Source organism: Leguminivora glycinivorella, chromosome 7, assembly GCF_023078275.1.
Source record: "Leguminivora glycinivorella isolate SPB_JAAS2020 chromosome 7, LegGlyc_1.1, whole genome shotgun sequence".
NCBI classification, from domain to species: domain Eukaryota; kingdom Metazoa; phylum Arthropoda; class Insecta; order Lepidoptera; family Tortricidae; genus Leguminivora; species Leguminivora glycinivorella.
This window is the reverse complement of record NC_062977.1, coordinates 16546600-16571345: the sequence shown is the minus strand read 5'-3', so window position 1 is coordinate 16571345 and position 24746 is coordinate 16546600. Positions and strand designations below refer to the sequence as shown.

Below are 24746 nucleotides of genomic sequence, written 5' to 3'. Positions count from 1 at the left end.
GTAATAGTTATAAAATATAATGTATACAATACAATAAGTTTTAGGTTCAAAAATATGTGTCTGAAAAATCGAATATAATTTATATACGTAAATAAAATATTATGCTTTGTCAACCAAGTCTGTCAGTAAATAAGAACAAAGAAAACTTCTTATTAATTGCTAGAGAAAAGGTTACACTTATAATTACTGACATACATTTTTAAGTATTCTTATCAATTAAGGCACATAATTACGTACATTTTTCTTCTTACGTAAGAGAATTTTTCTTTAAAAAAATTGATTTATGCAGAATACGTCAGTCAGGTAATGTGTCGGTCTTGCAACGTCGCTATAATAAAGGTGCATTATACTGAAATATTAAAAAAAAGAAAAATCATCAATTACTCAAAAACTATCCCGAAACCAGCTTACTTTGTATGACTTTTTATTTTCTAAACATGGGCAAACAGGAACACGCTGGCAAAATTATTTGGGTTCCTCAAAGCACCCTGTATATTTCATTTTTTACCTATTTAAAACGCGCGTACTAAACTGACGTCCAGTTATATGAATTATTACTTATTAACTTCCATGTACCAGACACATACACAAATCAATTATTCGACATAATTATGTTGTATAATAAGTCAGTTATTGACACGTACAACGTAGTCAAAAATTGTATATAAAAAATACCAATATAATAAGTATCTAAGAAATATGCAAGGATGACTAATTAAACTAAAATACAATATTTTAATAAATACACGTTACGCGATCGAGTAAGACCTTTTATACAAAATCCGCTTACTCCTACAAAACTTCCGCTTAAATTTCCTTCTACTAGTAATAGCTTTAAACTTCTCACTCTGCGATATCACATCCACAAGTTGCGTCCACTTATCATCAGGGTCATCTGGAGGTCTATCATTGACTAAGATTATAGGTTTAATGAAATGACGAGTTTCGTAAGCCTGGCTCACGTTGGAAGGGGCCCTGGATAGGTCCTTATGCACTGAGTTGCTGGGTGATGGTCGAGGGCTGTTTTTCCCGCTGGATTGTTCCCTCTTTGCTCGTTCGGCGGCTAAAGCTTCTTGTCTTTGTTTTAAATGGTTTGCGGTGATTGCTGCTTCCAAGTCAAGGCGCTGGAACAGAAAAAATTGAAAATTATATAAATTACTTTATAACCACTTGCACCAACGAAAATGGAGGGTTAACCCACCATTTTATACGGAAATTGACAGATGACAGCTCACTAACCCCGAGTTAAATGTTTAGTGCAAGTGGGCTTTACTGTTACAGAACAAAAGTCGATAAGGCGATAGTTTGATACAAATTATAAGAAAAATAGCCCTTAATACCTGAAATACGGTAGTGACAAGTGACAATTAAGATTTGCTACTTTAACCTATAAAGGGTCGCATACACGGTACGATTCATCTTTGCTATGCACCCGTTACTAATTAAGGTGCGACCACAGCGCTGCCTAAAAAACGGTGACGGTACGGAATCGCAGTGACGCATCGTATCCGTACCGTTTTTACCGCATGGTCCACAGACCGCTGATTATAATACGCAGACGGTAGGTACGGAAACGCAGTGACTTTCGTATATGGGACACGGTGTGGGGAGCATGCAGTAAAAATGGTACGGATACGATGCGTCACTGCGATTTCGTATACCGTCGCCGTTTTTTAAGTCACGGTGTGGTTGCACCTTTAATCGAAACGACCTACTTGGTACCTACTTGAAATTCTCTAGAAGCCTCTGATTTAGGAGGAATTTTTAACATACTCTGTTTTAGTTCTTTTTCTTTTTATCTTTGGATATAATCGTAGCCGAATGAAAGAATATAACGCAACATACAGTAGAAAAAAAGTTCGTAAATTATAAATCCATTTTTAAAATTGAGTACTTAAAGTGACTTCATTATTCCGTTTCGTAGGAGTAAATGATCCATCGTAACGTGTATTGCTTCGTGTACGGCTCGAACGTAACGATAAATTGCTTCGTGTATGGCTGGCAATTTCAATGCGATCGATCGCCACGATATTCGTCCAGTCGATCAAAGCGATTAATCGTACCGTGTATGGGGCCTTTAATAGGGACTGCACTGTCATATTTTTTGCAATATGTTTAATTGAATCTTATCACTGAGCCATAAAGTCGTCTGTATCGAAAACGGTCCACGTGAGAGGGCGACGAGATTGGTCTGGTGCCTCACTCGCACAATGTCTATAATGTGCATGTGAGACACCAGCCCAAACTTTGTCCTCTCATGTGGCCGAACCTGGGACCGGAAATATAAAATCTATGGACCAAACAAACTTTTTGGCCAATATTCTCTGTCCGGTTTAAGCCAAGTCTTTATTTTTGATAGTGACTGTCACTAATAAAGTTACCATTATGTTACCATTATTAATAAATTAATTTAGTTTATATTAAAGTAGCTAACAAACCGCCGCGCTAACATCTGTTTATAATACTGACAGTTCATGAATGACAGTAATTAGTTGTGGCAAAAATGTCTCATATAAAAGACCTCGTGATTCGTGCTTTTACGTTCTCTCTAATGCTAAAAAAATGAGGTATAATGGTAATCGCAGGTAATAATCGTTTCAGCTTAAGACGAGAGTGAGCGACATCATTTGCCATTTCTGTCACACCTATGCACTGTGATTGCCAAGCGAGGTGCGTGCGCGCAGGAATAAAATGTACCTCATCTCTTTGAGACGCCGCCTTAATCTAAACAAACAATACTCATATCTTGTGAAACACGAATCCAAATTTACATTCACAGCATGAATATTTATGTATTGAAACTTTTACGCTTGTTGAAGAAACTTAAATAAAACAGATTATAACTATGGCAACATTACTTCCATATACTTACTTGTATCTCTATTCCTACAAATTGTATATTTAGACTGTTGTACACAATACAGTAATTATTACTACTACTACTATACTTTTTGTTCAGGTTTTTGTAGAGGATTATTTGGAACTTATTTACAGACCTTTTATCTTTTAGACTTTGTATTATGACTGTGGGTATATGTCTACCAATACATCTGCCACCAACAACATGGTAATGCCAAGGAATGACACTGATTCCGTATTGTTAGGAACGAGAGCTCGTGCGCGCCTAAGAATAAATCAGATGCAGTGGTGTGGTCTCATCTCAACACAAGAAGTCTATATGGCTTGTTGGGAAGCTAACCGATGTCACCGGGGCCATCAGCTACACGTATTAAGATAGTTAAATATTTTGCATACATAATAATATTTTAGGGTCTGCTTGATAAATTATTTATAACTATAGATATTGCACAATTATTGATCAATCCATCATTGATAACTCATTAAATATTATTTGTACATAAGTATTTAATTTGATAACTAGAAATATTCAACTGGCAAAAACATTATTTTGAAGTATTTTTATAACATGTCTACAAAAGAGTATGAAAATAAATAATTTTGTATATGAACAACTAGATAATTTGAAATATTTATTTATGTTCACAGTATTACAATCAGAATATGTGGACATATGCAGTTACTCAATCCTATCAAGTGATGGTACTTAATTTGATATATGGATCTATTCAATAAGTTTCCGTAATATTTTACCGTGCAAATGTTGATAACTTAAAATATGCAATATAAGACATTTGTTTACCTAAAAGATGTTATAAGAGGAACACGTTTTTCTATTGATCAATTGAGTAAAATATTAAGTAACCGCTTAAAATTAGCTCGTTGTGATCTTAGCTGCACTTACAGTTAATAAAAAAGTTTTCTGCATACACCGAAACAAGATATTTATACATTTTAGGCTTTTATTTTCATCTTTTTTTCAGATAAGTATGGTTTATTACACAATTAAAACATTAAGGCGGTTTATTAGATTAATAGTCATGTTCATATCAGTAGAGGTTTATTTTATTGGTATGATCATGACTGACATGATTTACACTACACTTGTTTATAAGGAATAAGTGATCATCTTGGAAGGTCAATATAAGTACACTTAGTTGGTTTTCAATAGATATTTTGACATAGTATGATTAACATTTGATGTTAATAATTAATTACAATTGAATACAGTTTTACTAAAGAGTTTACACATAGGCTCAGGAGTATGTGTAACTTGATTGCTCCATAATTTTAGTTTGAACCTCATAATGTCCTTCGATGTTCAAATCCTATTACGCATTTGATTTCTATTTTGAGCGCCAATTGACATTTAAATAAATATTCACATTTTAACAGAATAGCATTGAGGGCTACGCTTTGATATCTCAGTTTATCATTTTTTTTTATTCTATTCAAACAATTTACTATTTGTACAAGTAGGTTTATACGATTATGCACTGTGATTCGCATTTGAACTTTATTTCATATAAAGACATGTTCAAATGTTAGCGGAGGAGCTTAATAAGTCCATTTTGATATCTTAATTTGTTCGGTTTTGCACGCTTAGCATAATATTTCACTTAACTTGATATGTCGTTATATCATAGCATAACATTTCACTAAACTTGATATGTCGTTATGTCAAAATGCAAGTTAAGAATACAATGATTGTGACAAAAAGCATAAGTAAATATGTCAAATGATGTACTATGTTATAAATTTTAGCGAAGTTTAACAGTAAGACATGTTCATGTATGAACCGAGAAGTGAATGACTTATTGGCCAAGACTACCACGCAGTGGGAGCCCCTCGAGTGAAACCGAGGATCCGGCAGACCTTGTCGGCGATGGCGGGATAATTTAGACTCATTTTTGAGAGACTGGTCAGATGTCGCACAAAACCGAGAGGAATGGAAAAAGAGGGGAGAGGCCTTTGCCCAGCAGTGGGACACAATAGGCTCATAATAATAATATAAATGACTAAGACTTATACAATAGATGCCAATATAATTATTCGTGACATACACATAATAACAATAAGACAGAAAATCATACAAATGGCCTCATCTCAGCGTGTTGCTGGGGACTATTCTGCAAGTTCTGTATTTCAAGTTCTGCTGATAAGTCAAAACAGGTTTCTCATAAAATAAAGGATAATAAAAACGGAAAAGTTTGTATATTGCTCATTTTGATTCTTTCTAATTTGAGGGGATCACTTAGTTAGAGGTATAAAAAATTAACAAAGATTTAAAATAAAAATTAGGTAAGTAGGTAACTAATAATTTTAATAATTCTACTACCTCAGAATGAATGATTCTGCGAAACCGTTATAGCGTAGGTAGGTATGTACATAGAGTTTGCTGATTATTAATAGAAATGACGGTTCGTTAGCACAATGGCAATAGAATTAGCATTTCTGATTACCATTATATAATACTGAGAAAGTATAGGTACCTAAATATGAATATAGAATTTAATTATTAAATTCGTAAGATAACTTCAGCGAATTTAAAAAGGTTTATCCCCCCACCACCACCCCTTTTCTTCCCGTGGGTGTCGTAAAAGGCGACTATGAGATATGGGTTAAATTGTGGCGTAGGCGAGAGGCTGGCAACCTGTTACTGCAATGTCACAGTTTCGCTTTCTTTCAACCCTTTATTTGCCAGGAAGCTTTGGTAGTTTCGTGTGCTCTGCCTACCCCTTTATGGGATACAGGCGTGATTGTATGTATGTATGTTATCCTATCCCAGATATCAAGACTAATTTCAAGATAGGTATATTTTCATGGAATACTAGTACTAGTATACGTACCTACTACTTTTTTAGTTCCAAAACTTTTCCCGAGTGGACGCTCGCTTGGAGCGTTCTGAGGATTCTACAGAGTGGGGCCTGTAACAAAGGCGAAGAATTGAACTGTAGGCTATTCTCCTTATACTGATCAACATTTGTTCAGTGACTTTTAAAAAATATGAAGTCTTTAAATTTTCAATTTTTCATACAAAATAAATATTAGCTTCAATGTACGCCATTATTGTTGTCATTGACGTTGTCTGTCACACTTTAGACTTAACAGAATTCGCAATACATTACCTCTTAGAAAAAACTTTCAAGGGTGATAAAAATCAAAATACAAGTTATTTTTAAAAGTCGCCGAACAAATGTTGATCAGTATAAGGAGAATAGCCTAGAGTTCAATTCTTCGCCTTTGTTACAGGCCCCACTCTGTATTCTAGGTTATACTTAATTCCATATATTCCCATTTTTACTGTTTCATACTTTGCGACCGGTCTGGCGCAGTTGGTAGTGACCCTGCCTGCTACGCCGCGGTCCCGGGTTCGAATCCCGGTAAGGGCATTTATTTGTGTGATGAGCACAGATATTTGTTCCTGAGTCATGGATGTTTTCTATGTATATAAGTATTTATATATTATGTATATCGTTGTCTGAGTACTCACAACACAAGCCTTCTTGAGCTTACCGTGGGCCTCAGTCAATCTGTGTAAGAATGTCCTATAATATTTATTTATTTATTTATTTATTTATTTATTTATACTTTACGCACCTACTTAATTGTAGCATTTGTAACTAACCATATTAACCCCAAGCGCGGATCCAGCTTCGTGCCCAGGGGGGGGGGGGTCACGTGGTAAAGGCTCAGGCCCCAGAAGGGGGTCACGTGGTCTATTTGTATGGCCAACCTAGGCTCCAGGGGGGTCATGACCCCCATGACCCCCCCCCCTGGATCCGCGCATGATTAACCCTAAGATCAAAGGATGAGCCACAAAGTTTCAAAATTAGATTAACATGAAATCTCTCGCAAACCTAGACGAGGTAATTTAATTTCCAAATTTTAGGAGCAAACGTTTTCATTAGTAGGTAATTAAATTATCTACGTTTATAAAGTGGGTAAGGTGCCTACTTGAGTGTCCCAACTTTTAGGTTTGCCAGTTTAAGCGCATTTTTAAAATTATCTACTTATATTAATAGAGTAGGTAATTAATAAAATAATGTATGTATGTATGTATAAGCTTTATTGTACATAAAGGAAACAAAAGAGACACAGTTACAGAGTCAGTAATATACAATGTAGGCGGACTTATCCCTTAATGGGATCTCTTCCAGTCAATAATCATACATGATCCTAAATATTGTAAGAACAATCATGACTAATGCTTATATAATTATACTAGCTTTTGCCAGCGGCTTCCCTCGCGTTAGAAAGAGACAAAAAATAGCCTATGTCACTCTCCATCCCTTGAACTATCTCCACATAAAAAATCACGTCAATGCGTCGCTCCGATTTGCCGTGAAAGACGGACAAACAAACAGACAAATACACTTTCCCATTTATAATATTAGTATGGATTTAACAAAAACTTACAAAAATATAACAAAACGATAATATAAAAAAAAAATATATTTTTATGTCACCTTACCATTTGTATAAAACCACATCCAAAATTAAATAAATAAAATAAACGTCTAAGAGTACCGAACTATAGTACTAGTACGTACTCCTTTACATATTCAAAGAAACGTTTGTTTTCTTTCCATTTAATACTATACGTAGGAGGTTCCTTTCACACGCTAGTATCATCTACTAAAACAATTTACAACTCTTAAACAATAATCCAAGAATAGACGATAGTTAATACTAAATACTAGCAAGAATTTATGTGCCATCAACGTCTTTCGACGACAATAGTACCGCAAACAACGAAACAAACAGCCATGGAGTTAATACTAGAGATGCCATGAATTCGCTATTCGGCCACTTTAACGAATCTTGCTACTATTCGGCCGAATATCAAATATCTGATATATCGTTGTTTGAGTACCCACAACACAGGCCTTCTTGAGCTTACCGTGGGCCTCAGTAGATCTGTGTAAGAATGTCTTATAATATTTATTTATACATACATAAATACAATAAATAAAAATGGCAACTTAATATAGAGATAGATAGTATTTATAATTAGAAGTACCACGCCACCAGTGACACCGAAGGTGTTGTTAACTTGTTACACCTACCTAAGCAAATTGACATACTCTTGTACCTTCGGTGTCACTGGTGGCGTGGTACTTCTGGGACACCTTGTACAGGATTTCAAATAAGGTGACGAACCCAATCATGGACAGTTTAAGAAAAAAATTCGCCAGTTTTTGATATTTCACTGATAAATGTAAAAATTCTACCGCCAAGCGTGTTAAATCTTGAATGTCCTATCCTTCTTCTACATTTCAAGCGTATTGCAGAATAGATATTCCTATTGGTTTCTTCATAGTTAACAAATTAAAACTAGGTGTTTTTTCTCCAATTATGGACGGCAGTTCTCCAGTAATGGATCCCCCATTATGGACAGTGAAATAAGTTTAAAATTTTACTTTTAAAGCCAACTGATATGCAATGAGTCAATTTTATACACCATAAATACAATTAGTTTGGGTTATTTTAACATAGGATTGTTTCTTGTAATTTTTGGTTTTGTAAATTGTTCCTTGTCCATCATAGGAGGTAGGCAGTTTTTCGGGTCCAGTAATGGACACTTGCAAAATAACATCATTTCTTTATATCTTTGGAGCAACAAACTAGTATGTTTTATACCTTATATCATGCTTAATGCAGTAAGTAAAACGCATTCAAGATTACACCGTGCGTTATTTTTTTATTATTTTATACATGAACTCATCTCTCTTAGCAACATTACTAAGAATTCGTCTTGATATTTTTTTCAGTAAACTGGTGAATTTTATCTTGTCTCCAAATCCTTCAGAAATAACCGAATTAATTGAAACTTCAAAATTAAACAGCTCTACAACTCTAGTTTATGGTACATAGCCGTCAGTTTTTAGAAACGTATTTTAGATACTTATTTTTAAGGATTTGTGTTTTTTTGTCCATAATGGCATCACCGTCCATTATGGGGTATTTTACCTTAATTTTATTTTTATTTATTTATTTAAATTTATACTCGAATTATAAATACTATCTATCTCTATCTTAAGTTGCCATTTTTATTTATTGTATTTATGTATGTATAAATAAATATTATAGGACATTCTTACACAAATCTGCTGAGGCCCACGGTAAGCTCAAGAAGGCCTGTGTTGTGGGTACTCAGACAACGATATATATAATATATAATTATACTTATATACCTCTACATAGAAAACATCCATGACTCAGGAACAAATATCTGTGCTCATCACACAAATAAATTCCCTTACCGAGATTCGAACCCGGGACCGCCGCGTAGCAGGCAGGGTCAGTACCGACTGCGCCAGACCGGTCGTCATGTATAAATACGAGTAAATGAATAAATATTATAGGACATTCTTACACAGATTGACTGAGGCCCACGGTAAGCTCAAGAAGGCTTGTGTTGTGGGTACTCAGACAACGATATATATAATATATAAATACTTATATACATAGAACACATCCATGACTCAGGAACAAATATCTGTGCTCATCACACAAATAAATGCCCTTACCGGGATTCGAACCCGGGACCGCCGCGTAGCAAGGCAGGGTCAGTACCGACTGCGCCAGACCGGTCGTCATGTATGTTTGTATTATGTGAATGTAAGGTACCTATATTTATTTATGTATTCGGCATATATGTATGTGTGTTTGTGTTGTTTTTCTCTATACTTTTTGTTCTTGCACTGCATGTTAGCTTTTGTTTCTGTTCCGTTTTTCCAGCTACCCTAAGGTTGTCTGGAAGAGCTCGCGTTTAGCTACCGTTCAGTTAGGTACACTTCCTTAAGGGGCTCCATACGGTTTTCATCGATTTTTGAGTTGAAACTCCTAAATTTTCACAACAGATAGACCAACGGCCATCGGTTCTTTAATCTTTTATATCTCTATACGTTAGAGCCATATTTAAAAAAAATACTTATTTTTTATATTTTGTTAAATATGCTCTGAAAAGACACTTTTATCGAAATTCGATTTTAGTGAAAATACACGAAATCGACATGTTTGGATTAACCTTTGACTTTTCTATAAGTTCAAGAGAGATTTTAACTTTTAACTAATTAAAACTAAAGTTATGACCGAAAAACCAGATTTTGACCCAAAAATTGTTCAACTTTGATGCCAAATATCACAGAAACAATGAGCTGTGAATTGTGAGATACTATTTTGTATAAAGGCGATGTTGTTGATATGATAGGTTTTAGAAACTATATGGTATTCGGCTAAAACCATGCACTATTCGGCACATCCCTAGCTGATACGCTTTAAAACGTGTTTCCGATGGCAGTTAAATTGGAATCGTCGAACAAAGCCACTAGTGATGGTCCGATTGGCGCCGCTTCTGCTTCGAAACTGAGCCGATTCGAACTTTAGATTTAGCTCTAGATTAGATAGGGATCGGATGTGTCCGTGGCAAAATTGACGACGTGGCAAAAGTAAAACAAAAAGTTTGAAGAGAAGTCAAATAATCATAACTTAAAATATTTACGGAGGACTTTCTACGCAAGATTTTGTTGTGATTAGAGGATAACCTAACCACAAAATTAGAATTTTGAAAAAACCACCGACCGCGACATAGTGGACCGATTTTCATGAAACATGGCTAAGAACACTCCCGACTAACTCAGCTTTCAAACAAAAAAGACTAAATCCGATGCCACAGACAGATACACACACAGACAGACAGACAAACAGACAAACAGACAGACAGACAGACAGACAGACAGACAGACAGACAGACAGACACGTCAAACTTATAACACCCCGTCGTTTTTGCGTCGGGGGTTAAAATACACAATAATGGGGTTAAAAAATACACAATAATAAATATCCTCCTCCACCCGATGTGTCTATCCGTTTTATTAAATAATTCATTTTAAACTCAAGTAAATACCCCCTTAATAAAAAAGTATTGTGTATTTTTTAGTAAAACAAGACCTGGGGGGTTACCATGACGTACTAAAGACGAAAGAGAAAAATTAAATTCCATGTGGCGGTTTTATTAGCGATCCGTGATATGAAAGATCAGGGGGGTTACCTTGACGTGCTAAAGCCGTTCAGTTTAGGTTGAGAGAAAGGGACACAGCTATAGCAGTTACATAGCTCCGTCCCTCTCTCTCAACCTAAACTGAACGGCTTTAGCACGTCATGGTGGTAACCCCTCCTGATCTTTCATATCACGGATCGCTAATAAAACCGCCACATGGAATTTAATTTTTCTCTTTCGTCTTTAGTACGTCATGGTAACCCCCCAGGTCTTGTTTTACTAAAAAATACACAATACTTTTTTATTAAGGGGGTATTTACTTGAGTTTAAAATGAATTATTTAATAAAACGGATAGACACATCGGGTGGAGGAGGATATTTTATTATAACCCCCCAGGCCCCGTAGCCGAATGGCATTTCTCCGACGCCAAACGAAAGCGATACGCCGCTGGCTCTGTCGCGCCAATACGCAAGCGCGATAGAGATAGATATCTACTAGCGCTTCGTTTCGTGAGCGTTTCGTGAGCGATTGTGCCATTCGGCTAGCCACCCTGATCTTTCATATCACGGATCGCTAATAAAACCGCCACATTGAATTTAATTTAACCACTTATCCCAAACGTACGGGGAGCTAAAATGTTCCGCTACACACTTGTCAAGCTCAATAACGCGCTCTACTTAATTAGTTCACTTAGCTGAGCGAGCAAATATTACAAGCGTCACTTAATTTACGAGTGGGTTGGCCGTGGCAACCCAGAGTAGCGTCTTTTGAGCATCGTCGTCTTGTCAACTGTATTTATGGGTAATGTTCAACGCAATATTTACACAACTACGCAGCGAGCTACATAACGATGACGCCGAAGCTCAAAAGACGCCTATTAGATATAACACAGAATAAATGAGTGTGCTACTAACCATAAAGTAAGCATCTTACAAAACTAAAATTTTACATTGGGTTTTCAGGGTCAAATTGTTTTATCCCTTTCTAATACATGGCTGTTAAGAAGGCCTACCAGAAATTAACATGGGCGCCTCTATTATTAGGACTGCAGAAGACCGTTCTGAATGGAGAGCTTTGGTGCACAAAGTAACGACCTCGTGTGGTCGCGCCCCTCAACCATAAGGAACCGATGAAGAAGAAGAATACATGGAACTTTCCTTTTCGACTATTCAGGGTTGTCAAAAGCTTTGAAGTTCGAAGTTATATCTGTAGTAGGACATGGAAAGGGGCACCAAGGTGTTACAACTCTAATAATTGCTACCGTAAAACACCCTATTCTCGCCTATCAAGCATAACTTCGCCTAAATTTAAAACTTTCAATTATCTAGTAAACTTGGTATCAAATGTGACATATTAAACTACCATATCTATTGCAAAATTTATTTGTGGCAATATTCCTGCAACAAACTTTTGTCTACCTACTGCCTATTCACTTTTATAGTGCCTTAAAGAGTGGTGGGTGTGATAGATATTTTCATTCTCTCGAATACTTTTGTGCCCAGCGCCACATGGTGAAAAGGTGAGTCCACAAAATTAATCAGTCTGTAATCGAAATTTAATGGTCTTTCACGTGAAATCATTAGTTTTCACATTTCACTGTTATTTAAAGAGATATCTTATAAAATATCGCTAGCTAGGTCAAAATGCCATCGTCCTTCCAAACTTCACCTACCCCTAGGGCTGTCACTTACATGAATAGAAAAATTAGACTGTGCTTTTTACTAGTTAATATTTCAATATTGTTAGTAATCTACAAGGTGCACCGAGGAACCCGCATAACTTTAACTACGCGTTTCTGAGGCCAAAAAAAAGGAAAAAAAAATGAATTTAAAAAACATTTTACAAAAAAAAATTTTTGTTAAGTTCCTCAGACACGCCAAAAAAATACTCGTTTGGCCTCAAGTAGATGATATAGCTTTTGTTCTTAAGGAAGACATCGCCGCTTTGTTGGCTTTTGCCAAAGGAAGATCGAAGAGGCAAACTACATTCTTCCTTTGACTTTACAAATCATAATGTTTTATAGGTAGGCTCATGATAGAAACAGTGTTTCATTTAGTAAGATAAAATTCGCCCGGTAATTTTCATCGGAGCAAAGAACTTTTTTATTTTATTTTAAATGTCAGACTGTAACCATTGGTATGTGTCTAGTAAAGATTGCTGTTAATTATTTGTGTAGGTACATAAAACTGTAGTCTATTCCATTCAAGATACACCGAAACAAAATCACCACGTGATGTGATTCGGCCATCCTGCTAACTAATGGTGTGGCACCTGAGGCATGTGATGTTTTTGTCGTCATTTTTTTATTATAATCGTTCTATCTTGTATTTGTAAATACACGCAGTATTTTAATGTGTCGTGATACTAAATATATACATATATACCTATTAGGTGGTGATACTATGGTGGTGATACTAGACGGGAAAAGAAATGGGGTGGGTGTAGTTCTGGATAGAGAACTTAAGAACAAGGTGATGGATGTAAACAGAGTGAATGATAGAATGATTTCCGTGAAAATAGAATGGTCGATAAGATGATAAAAATGAATGATATGGCGGAGATGAATGAATGCTGGAATGAAATGGCTGTAAGTTTAAGAAGTGTGGCGAAGGACGTACTTGGTGAAACAAGAGGGAAAGGAAAGATTGATAGAGATACATAGTGGTGGAATGATGATGTGCAAATGGCTCTGAAAGAAAAGAAGAATGCTTTTAAAGAATGGAAAAGTGTGGAAGAGGGTAATGATAGAGAAAAGGAAAGCAAGAGGTCAGCTTATTTAATAAGTAAAAAGAAGGCCAAGAAAGCAGTCGCAATAGCAAGGGCCAAGGTCCAAGATAAGCTTTATAAACATTTGGAAAGCCCACAAGGCCAAAAAGACCTTTATAGAATAGCAAGAGAGCGGGAGCGGAATGCAAGAGATATCAATCACATGAAATGTATGAAAGATGAAGCAGGAAAGATTTTGACAGATGACAAGAGCATAAGAGAGCGCTGGAAGAACTATTTCAATAAACTTATGAATGAAGAGCATGACTGGACAGGCGTGCTAGAAAACGCTAGAAGTAATATCGGTATGGTGAAAGAGATTACTGTAGAAGAAGTAAGGATGGCAGTGCAAGGTATGAAGAATGGAAAAGCGGTTAGGCCAAACGATATACCTGTGGAAGTATGGATGATTCTGAAAGCGGATGGTTGGAAGTGGCTGACTTTATTCTTCAATAAGTTGTTGCAAGAAGAGGCGATCCCTGATGAATGGTGTAACAGTGCTTTGGTGCCCATTTTTAAGAATAAGGGTGATGTACAGAGTTGCAACAACTACCGGGGAATAAAGCTGATGTCACATAGTATGAAAATATGGGAAAGAGTGGTAGCGAGACGAATAAGAAAAGAGAGTGAGGTAACACAGAATCAATTTGGGTTTATGCCGGGTCGGGGAACCACGGACGCCATATTCGCACTTCGCCAACTATGCGAAAAATACAGAAGAGCAAAAAAGAACTTGCACATGGTGTTCGTGGATCTGGAAAAGGCATACGATAGAGTTCCTCGTAAGGTTTATGAGTTCCACCAGGTGGTGTATGAGAGAGAAGGGAGTGCCAGAGAAGTATGTGCGGCTTGTTCAGGCGATGTATGATAGAGCTAGTACTCACGTCAGGTCTGAAGCTGGAGTCACCGACAAGTTCAATGTGGCGGTAGGTCTACACCAGGGGTCGGCTTTAAGTCCTTATTTGTTCCTCCTGGTTATGGATGCTCTGACATCGGACATACAGGAGGAAGCACCCTGGTGTATGCTGTTCGCCGATGACATTGTTCTTGTTGGGGAAAATGCTCTTGAGGTCCAGAGCAGACTGGGAAAATGGCAAGAAAGACTGGAAAGTGTGGGACTGAAAATCAGTAGAACCAAAACGGAACATATGTTCTGCGATTTCGGTGGTCTATCCAGTTTTTCCCCTATTGCCTTAGATGGTGACCTACCAGTCTGCTCCGACTTCCGGTACCTTGGTTCATTATTCCAAAATGACGGAAGCATCGACCGCGACGTGAAAAACAGAATAAATGCGGGATGGATGAAATGGCGACAGGTCTCAGGGACAACATGCGATCGACGGATGCCCCTTAAACTTAAGGGGAAAATCTACAAGACGATTGTGAGGCCTGTTGTATTGTATGGATCTGAATGCTGGGCGACAAAGGTGGAGGATGAAAGGAGAGTGCACGTAGCGGAAATGAGAATGTTGATATGGATGTGTGGAGTGACCAGAATGGATCGGATCAGGGAATGAGTATATTAGGGGAAGTTTGAAAGTTGCGCCTATAACGGAAAAGATGAGGAGTGGCAGGTTGGCGTGGTACGGCCATGTTATGAGGAGGGATGAATGTCATATAGGCAAAAGAATGTTGGAGATGAAGGTTGATGGATGGAGAGGGAGGGGTAAACCCAAACAACGCTGGATGGATTGTGTGAAAGAGGATATGAGGAAGAAAAATGTGAGTGTTGAGATGACGAAAGATAGAGGAGAATGGAAGAGGAAGACGTGTTGTACCGACCCCACATAACGTGGGATAAGGGTAGGAGGAAGAAGAGAGAAAGAAGAGGTGGTGATACTATGAATAGTATGAATCTTGATATATAGGGACTATAGGGAGGTATGTAGTTACTACGATAGCTAGGATAAATCGAACGTGTTGGATTACGTCTCACGGATTGGGAGTGGCAACGATGTGAAGGTATAATTGGAGCCAAAAAAATATAACATGGAAATGGAATGCTTCGCCCATACAGTTGTGCAACGTGATTTATCTATTTTCGACCTTTAGATCAGCCATTTTTTTCTGTCGAAAATTCAATTAATATTACTTATTAAAAATATTTTGCCATTGATTTTGAAATACTTATATTTAGATGAACCCCAAAAATTATCTTTAGTTTCAGACATTTGGGTAGGTAACATGATTTTTGACAACCCTGAAGTACCAGCGTGTTTTGTATGAAAACTCTCCGGATGCCTTCCTATCTTTGCCTATGATGAACATTTGTGCTTATTTATACCTTAATAACTCCTGCATACGATTCAATATAAATTATGTAAATCATATAGAGGGTAGAACTTAAATCTGATGTCATGTGCCTCTGTTCACTCATAATTGATAGGGTAGGCAAAGTTAGGCAAAAAGTCAAAACTTTGCCTACTCACTTTAGGCTCGAGTTTTAGGTAGATATATACATACAATTGAATCGTTTTTGTATTAAGCTTAGGTATTGCCACATTATATATCATTTTGACACTAGTGTTACCATAAAAAATATTCAGTTAAAGAGGAAACTTAAAATATATGAGAAAAAGTAGGCGAAGATATGGTGTTTTACGGTACTGTAAAATCTTCGCTGGTCTCAGGTCTTCGTAGTGGTGGTAGTAATAATAAGCGGACTGTAGTTTGGTTTTAATCCGAATTGTGCAAAGACAAAGAAAAGTGGTACAGTGGATAAAGTCGTTGGAGAGCCGAGCGGAACAAGCGAACAGTAATAACCGGTGTCCTATCATTTGACCAAAACTTGTTTAGCAAATTGACACTTGACAACCAACTACTGGCAAAATTATATTTTGGCAAGTCTTCACTTAACAAAAACATTTTTGACAAATTATTCTCATACCTAACCAAATATTTAACTTACAAAATAACATTTTATAAACGATATTTTTGACAAGTTCATATTTAAAACCGAAATAAATTACACATATGAAAGAAAAAGTGACCAAGTCCTCTGGTGCCTGAGGCTGGAATCGAACCACCAGACCAGGCACAGAGGACTTGGTCACTTTTTCTTTCATATGTGTAATTTATTTCGGTTTTAATTTATATACATAGTAGTGTGACTACTTTAAGACAGCACAAGTTGAAATATTTTCAATAGATTATAATTTAACTTGTGTTCATTAGAAGTTCATATTTAACAAATATGTTGACTAATAAACCTACGATTAGCCTAATAATGTTTGCTGTAATGTATTATTTGACAAGTGAATCTGTAATAGTAATTTATAATATGGGTCAAATGAAACACATAATAGCGAATCAAATCATACCTATTAATGTTTCATAGAAAATCTTTACAATATTTTTTTACTCAATCCCTGCTTTTTGGAATGCTACTACAAAGTAGATTTGGTTAGAACTATAAATCTCACAAAACCGAAGTAATACTAGAAAAGTGGGTTAGGTTAGGTTAGAGCTTTGACCTTCACAAAACCGAAGTAATACTAAAAAAGAGGGTTAGGTTAGGTTAGTACTGTGACCCTCCCAAAACCGAAGTAATACTAGAAAAGTGGGTTAGGTTAGGTTAGAACTGTGACCCTCACAAAACCGAAGTAATACTAGAAAAGTGGGTTAGGTTAGGTTAGAACTGTGACCCTCACAAAACCGGAGTAATACTAGGAATGTGGGTTAGGTTAGATTAAAACTGTGATACACACAAAACCGCACTGATACTAGAAAAGTTGGTTAGGTTAGGTTAGAACTGTGACCATCACAAACCAAACTGATCTAAAAAAGTGGGTCGATCAGTTTAGCCTAGGCTAGAAGAAAAGTCTGGAACCCAAAGGGGTTACAAGGGTAGGGGATAACAATTTATTACATGACATTTGGTAAATGTATCAATTTGTCAAACATACTATTAGGTAACATGAAAAATATACAATTGATAGTTTATTAAGTAACACATTGTACTAATAATGTATTAGTTACTAAATGATTATTTGTCAAGTAAGTTTTTGTAAAATGATACATATGCGGAATAACATATTTGCCAATTACTATATTGATGAAACGTTTTTTGTAAAATGAACATTTGCTAAAATTGTTTTGGTCAAACATTAGTGAACCGTAATAACCGTAAGTTTTTAAAAAGCCCTAAAAAGCTGTCAGATTTGAATTTTGAATATTGCCATTTGTAAATAGTGATTTGAAATATGATTTTAGTTATACATTCCAATGAATATTTTATTTGAAAAATATGCAAGTAGTATAAATGAATTATATGCTACGTAGTAGGTAATGCTGAACGTAACGAACCGGAACCGCCAAAATACACAGTATTTGTCCACTGGGGTGGCCTTTACTGTGAACAACACAGTCTCTAATTATTATGCGCACAATAGGTACCTACCTATAAAGGTCCAACCCCCACTGGAATTGTTCCGGAGTGTACTCCTGGTACGTTTTTATTTTACAAGCTTTTAAAGGCAAAATGATAAACAGGGTAATTTTTTTATAACATCGCCTGCGGCAGGAACAAGAAGGATTATGTTTCATATGTCATTTTTTATAACAGCTTGAGCATTTAATCGCGTATGACTACATATTCAACTGACCTGCTAGACAAGCATGCTCGCGCGATAACTGATAAAACAGCAGGCCGGCCCGGCCCTATCAAAACTTACAAATGGATCGATAGAGTCGTCCTGATTTTTTATCATTTATCGCGTGACCATACTTGCCTGCCTGGTCTCGGAGAAGACCACGGGGACAACGCCGTTCCTAGTAACGTTGGAGGTCAGTTTATAATATGTAGTCATAAGCGATTAAGTCCCGATTTAAAAATAATTATGTGTACTTACTAATCGTGAAAGTTTAAATCAGAACTTGAACAAGACAAGTACTCTACCTAACTATTTTGGGAATACATGCGTGAGTTAATGTATGTATGATCTAATTTATAGACCAATATAGGTACTTATATTTTCTGTATCTTAAAATTACATTGAATGATTACAAATCATCAAAATTATTGAAGGAATGTGCAGCAATCGAATTTAATTCTGAATAAGTATTATTATGTATATTAAGTAACAAATGAGCCATACTCACTTCCGGAGAATTTATGTCAAATGATTTATAACTTAAAGGAACCAAATGAAAAAGCGTTAAGAGTTTTTTGTTTTAAGTTTGTGAAATTTTTGACATCGTGTGACCTTGATACTCAGCGCGACCCGTTCACACTCGGATTTTTATTCAAGAGATAAGAAAAGCAATGAACTGGATAATAAATTCCGCTCTTTACCTGTCTTCACCCAGATTTCGCAGTAAATGCTAATGAAATTTACCGTCTGAGCAATGTTATCGTTTTGCCGTTTCGTAGGAGCCTTTATTACGCTCCATGCTGGGCCCCTAATGAATTAGCTTTAATGAAGGCTTTTTCATGAAATCGTCTGACTTACTCAGGTTTTTTTTTATTTATGGCTTCCTCTTCCGCCTTTTGGCAGGAGGGATTTGGCCAATGACGATGTTTAGGACATGCACGGTAAGAAAGTGCGATTTACAAAAGCTCAATAAGATCATTGTGTTTGCTGCACATAGACCGAACCATAAATTTTAGACGTTTTCCAAGACTTGATATGGTAAACGTTGCGGAAAATGACACTCACTGTGTGCATGAAGTGAACAGCGCCACCTAACGGTTACAAACTAGAACCAAAAAATACATACATTTTCCATACTTAGGAATCATGCCTACTTAGCAAACAGTCCTTCTGATCTACTTTTAAGAACCAATTTGTACAAGTTTTTGTTCATTAAAATAAATAATTATTATTACATACATTTTCCGTGACGTACGCGATTGAGTAACGCATGGTACCTAGAGACTCAGGTAAAATAATAAGAGGCATTAAGTGAACTATCCTGTAGTTCAAACAAAAAACGTTTACGTTGAACTAAAATACGTACGTATTGAAGTACTGATCACGAATCATCAACGGTAGTGTGACAATATCGTTGTTATGTAATAACAAGATATTTCCTAAAACAGTTTTAAAAAAATACACTAATTATGGTGACTTTTTAAAATTTCCTGATTCCAAAAAGATAAACCAACATTAACTAAAAGGAATATATACATATATATTTCAACAGTTCAGTCTCTTTTCACCTCGCTAAGTTTATATTTACTATCAGTGCTCTCATTAAAATGTTATAGCTCAATGAACAATTTTATTGCACATGCATGTAACGATGATCCAGGGCAAGCGACAAGCGAAGTATTGAAATAAAATGAAAATATAAACTTGGTAAATATAACTATTATTATAAAAAAATATTGGTTGTATTGAAGCTCAAGTGTCAAGCTCAAGAAGTGTCTTGAGATGATGCTGCATAGGGTAGACGCACGCTCGCCCGCTCCGCTGCGCGTCACACCGAATTCTCCGCTCCAAGAGTCCTAACTAAAGTATTCTAAAACTCAACGTATTATAAGGCTCAGACCATACAATTCACGAAACGATTTATGCCATTTAGTTTTATATTATTTTCAAGAGCAACAATTTTCTTTTCACCACACCAACTGTTAAAGGCTTACTTTGCTATTCGAAAACAAATAGCAAAATTGCATTTTATCCACAAGAGTGCAAAGTAATTTCATACAAATTTTAACTTGATTTCTTAAGCTGATTGGTAGAATTTACCTATAAATGATGATTTTGAATCATAAATATTGGATAAATTGATGGATTTGATTTAGATTGATGTTTTATAGTTAGTATTTTGTTCGTGTTGGTGTGGTGAAATTTTCTTTATTCTTTTACTAAGGGTGACAGGTTACCGTCTCACCTCCAACGGACCAAGATAAAAGCGGGCGCAGCGGCAGAAAGTGCCAAAATTTTGAAACGTAATAAATGCAAAAGTCTTGGCAAAGAATACCTTTTTGTACCCTTTGGCGTAGAAACTCTAGGTCCATGGGGTCCCAGCGCGAACAAGTTGTTCACAGAAATCGCGAAGCGGCTGGTTGAGGTAACTGGTGACCGAAGAGCTGGCGACTTCCTCGCACAACGTATCAGCATTGCGATACAGCGAGGAAATGTCGCCAGTATCCTTGGTACAATGCCTCAAGGGCCTATTTTAGACATTAGCTAGCTTTTAAGTTTAGTCTTAGTTTCTTATATAATTATGTAAATATGTTCATGTAAATAAAGAGATTTAAAAAAGGGTGAAGATATAAACTTTGAAATGATTTGAAACACCCATCGTCGCTTCGCATCTGGCGTCAGGGGGTTACCATGACGTGCTAAAGCCGTTCAGTTTAGGTTGAGAGAGAGGGACGGAGCTATGTTACTGCTATAGCTGTATCCCTTTCTCTCAACCTAAACTGAACGTCTTTAGTACGTCATGGTAACCTCCCTGTTTTCAAAAGTGAGCCGATATTTCCCCAAACTCGTAGTCGTATTTTAACCGACGCCATTTAGGATTTCAAAACAAGTTTGGACAGATGGTATCGTTCATCCGAGAGGCAAGTTAGACTTTCGGCCCGATTCGAACAAGTGAAATAGAACAGTGACGTCTTTATTCGAAGAAAAGAAACGATGTTTTTGATACATTACATATTCAATCAACATCGTATCTAGATCGATACTCCAGCGCTCTGCCAACTGAGCCACCAAGACTTCAACCAAGCCAGCGAAATTTTCCACTACTAAGGTACCCGAGTCATCTACCGTAAGAGTGTTAAACTTCTTGCAACCGGAGTTCCAAGTTTAAATTCACCAGTTCGATGCGCTACTTAAAACTTTTAATCGTATCGATGCCGTTAGGCAACTTGACTTGAGACTTGACACTTCGGTAGATGTCGTTGATTTCAGTAGTGGAAAATTTCTCCCAGTCTTGGTGGCGTTGGCAACTTATCGAAAGTTCAAGTCTCACCCAAGGCAACATTTTCCAATTTTAAATTTATTCTAAGCTAGATCGATTGCAGACGTTTCTGCTAATCAGAAGTTAAAAATCGTATCTAAAGTCAATTTATTGCCATAATTTAAAGTTCGAACTTAAATTTAATCTATGTTCAAACAGAACTTCCGTATTTCAACTCCCAGTTCAAACTTTAAATTATGGCAATAAATTGACTCTAGATACGAGCATAGATAACAAGATCATACCATCCCATACATTAAAATGCGACCGCCTAAGACCGCGCTTACACTCCACCAGACATAGATGGCGCCACAAAAAAAATGCCTTGTAGCTTTCGATTATTAAATACTTGTAGATGGCGTTAAGTGTCACTTTAGACATAGATTTACGGCTCGGAATTGACACTTAATCCCAATCTACAAATAATCAGTGGCAACAAGGCATTTTTTTGTGGCGCCATCTATGTGTGGTGGAGTGTAAGCGCGTTCGTAGGCGGTCGCATTTTAATGTATGGGATGGTATGATCTTGTTATATTTAATTTATGGTTTGAGTGACTGGAATTTTGCTTGTAGGTTGTACCTATCTATATATTATTTTACATACTTTCCATAATTATTCTCAATACTACCAGGGGCGGCTCACTCCGCGATCCTTTCACCGCGCTACAAGTACATGCCGGCGGCCGCGAGTTCGCGGCCCATTCACTGGCGACGACCGCGCGGCGCAATAGAAATCAATGTCGTCTGCACGCGTGCGGCCCGTTTGTTAATGTAGGTAAGAATTTAGAATGGCGGCATTTTGTGAACATCAAAGGAGTGAGCCTTCTGTACTTGTACTATTATATATTCTGTGATACTACTACATTTTTAAAGCTAAATAGCAATGAAGTTAGTTAGTATCTTAACATCACCACTCCAGTCATTTGTTAACATATAGCAGCTGTAGCCAAGACAATATAGTTATTTGTTATACAAGGGGGCAAAGTTGTATTTTAACGCCGAGTGTGGAATTGAAAAACGAGCAAGTGAAAGGATTCTATAATTGAACCACGAGCGAAGCGAGTGGTTCGAGAATAGAATCCTGAACTTGCGAGTTTTTTAACACACGAGAAGTAAAATACATTTGCACCCGAGTGTAACACAAAACTTTTCCCCTCACTATAGCGAGGAAACTACAACGCAAAAAATGCATTTATCGCTGCTTCCAGTAGTTTCACAGGTGGTAAATCATCTCTATTACTAGATTCACCTATTTTTATCAACTTTAAAGCAGTTAATATGACTTTATTCAAGGTCAAATTACTTTACTCACTAGTGGATAAAATGCGTTTTTACCCGCTGGTATTAAGGGACAAAACACGTGTTTCCGAGCTATTGAGGGGAAAAATAAATAGTACAGTCGTTGGCGCCGCGTATCGTCGTTACCTCTCTCTATCACTCTTAATAAAATTGATGCGACAAACCGCTACGGAGCGTCAAAGATTTTACTCTTAGCTACAGGCCCGTCAAATAAATTGTCCATGGCAGCTTTAAGACGCTACGGGAGCGAAAATGCTAAAATGGAAAGGAGTCCCCCTTTCAATTTTGAAATTTCAGTTAAATATACTAGTGTTATTAACTAGATTTAACGAAAAAAAATTCATTCAGAACAACTCGGTTAAAAGATATTGCGAAAAAATCTTTAAAATCAAGGTTCCGCTCTCGACTGTTTCCTCCTTCAAAACTTATTTCAACGGAACGAATTTTTTTGGCTAATTGTTACCGATCATGAGTATCACACCTTTTTTGAACCATGTTGAAATAAAAATTTCTAGTCTTTGAAAATAAATATAGCAAAAAAAATCAAAACGGTCCGACACAGATAAAAATAATAATAATCTGTGTTGAAAAAATCATTGCTCTATCTTCAAAAACCAGGGAGGAAATAGTCGAGAGCGTTTGTATGGAGAATTGACCTGTATCGTATTAATAAGGTGGTCTTCACATATGGATACTGATATCTTTCGGGTGATTCCGGAACCATTCGGCTCAGCAATGCAACGTAGGAATTATTAAAGTTATAGCTAATGAGGAGGCACACTCAAAAGTTGTGACAAATGGCGCCACCCTATTAGCCCATTGCACAGATATAAATAATTTGATACGTGCGAGCGAGAAAACGATATGTTCTTTCTCTCTCTCACATATGAATGACAGTGACATGCCTAGGCACTTGCACAGGCGCCGCCTGGCGGGATAAAATGTCAGTGTGCCTCCTCATTGTTTTGACAAATCTAAATAGACCTATGAATAAGGAATAAGGAACATGGAGATCGACCATACGTGCTGTCATACTTCGATTTTTTTCAAAGTATAATCTATGAACGGTAGTAACACCTGGGTGCGTAGCCGAATGGCACTAACGCTCACGAAACGCTCACGAAACGAAACGTTACGCCGATATCTCTCTGTCGCTCGTGCGTATTGGCGCGATAGAGATAGACTAACTACTGCGGCGTTTCGTTTTCGTTTCGTCGAGCGATTGTGCCATTCGGCTACGCACGCTGTGCGGAAAGATAAGAGTCGTGGAATATAGGGGAATTTGACTCTTTTCGCTGACTATACTATTAGGTATTATGTAGTATCTTTTTTCCGCGGCTTCGCACGCATTGAATTTGAAAATTGCGGAATGTTCCATACAACCCCCCCCTTCCCTTCAACTATCTCCACTTAAAAAATCATCAATTTCTCGAGACGTTTTGCCGTGAAAGACGGACAAACACACAGACACGGACACTTTCCCATTTTATAAAAGGCGAGACGACTAAAAAAAACTAATTAGTCCGTTAGTTACATTATCAAAGAATTTTAGACACGTATTTTTTCCTTTTTTCTCGTAAACTTTGATGCTCTATATTTTTGTATTTTTTCATTAATTAGAAAAAGCGAAAAATATGTGTTCAGTATTAATGGACGATCTAACTGATGGACTAAACAGAATGCCAGTTTTTTATGTAGTCGTCATCCCTATTATAGATGGATGTATAGTGAGGATGACCAACGGTGTGATAACCGCGTAAATTGAAACTGGGCGGTTATTGGTCGCGGTCTGCGGCCGTGGCTTCGTTAGACACACGCCGGTCATTAAGAGGGCATGCGATCACAGAGAAAAGATAAAAATGAGGGATGTTCTTTATTACTTAGGTTCCTATTAAATCTATGCAT

The 24746-nt window shown here is 36.8% G+C and overlaps 2 protein-coding genes across 2 annotated transcripts in view; one reads left to right on the top strand and one right to left on the bottom strand.

Annotated features, from left to right (window-relative positions):
- Window positions 1-232: 232 nt before the first annotated feature.
- Window positions 233-24746, bottom strand: part of LOC125227937 — a 139888-nt gene continuing 115374 nt past the window's right edge. Inside the window, exon 3 of the mRNA XM_048132345.1 lies at window positions 233-1124. Coding sequence (XP_047988302.1) covers window positions 750-1124 — 375 coding nt within the window. The 3' untranslated portion in view covers window positions 233-749. The remainder of the gene's footprint in view (window positions 1125-24746) is intronic.
- Window positions 13395-14930, top strand: LOC125227938. The gene is made up of 2 exons (XM_048132346.1): window positions 13395-13996; window positions 14621-14930. The coding sequence occupies exons 1-2, from the start codon at window positions 13549-13551 to the stop codon at window positions 14668-14670; spliced, it is 498 nt and encodes a 165-aa protein (XP_047988303.1). The 5' UTR covers window positions 13395-13548; the 3' UTR covers window positions 14671-14930.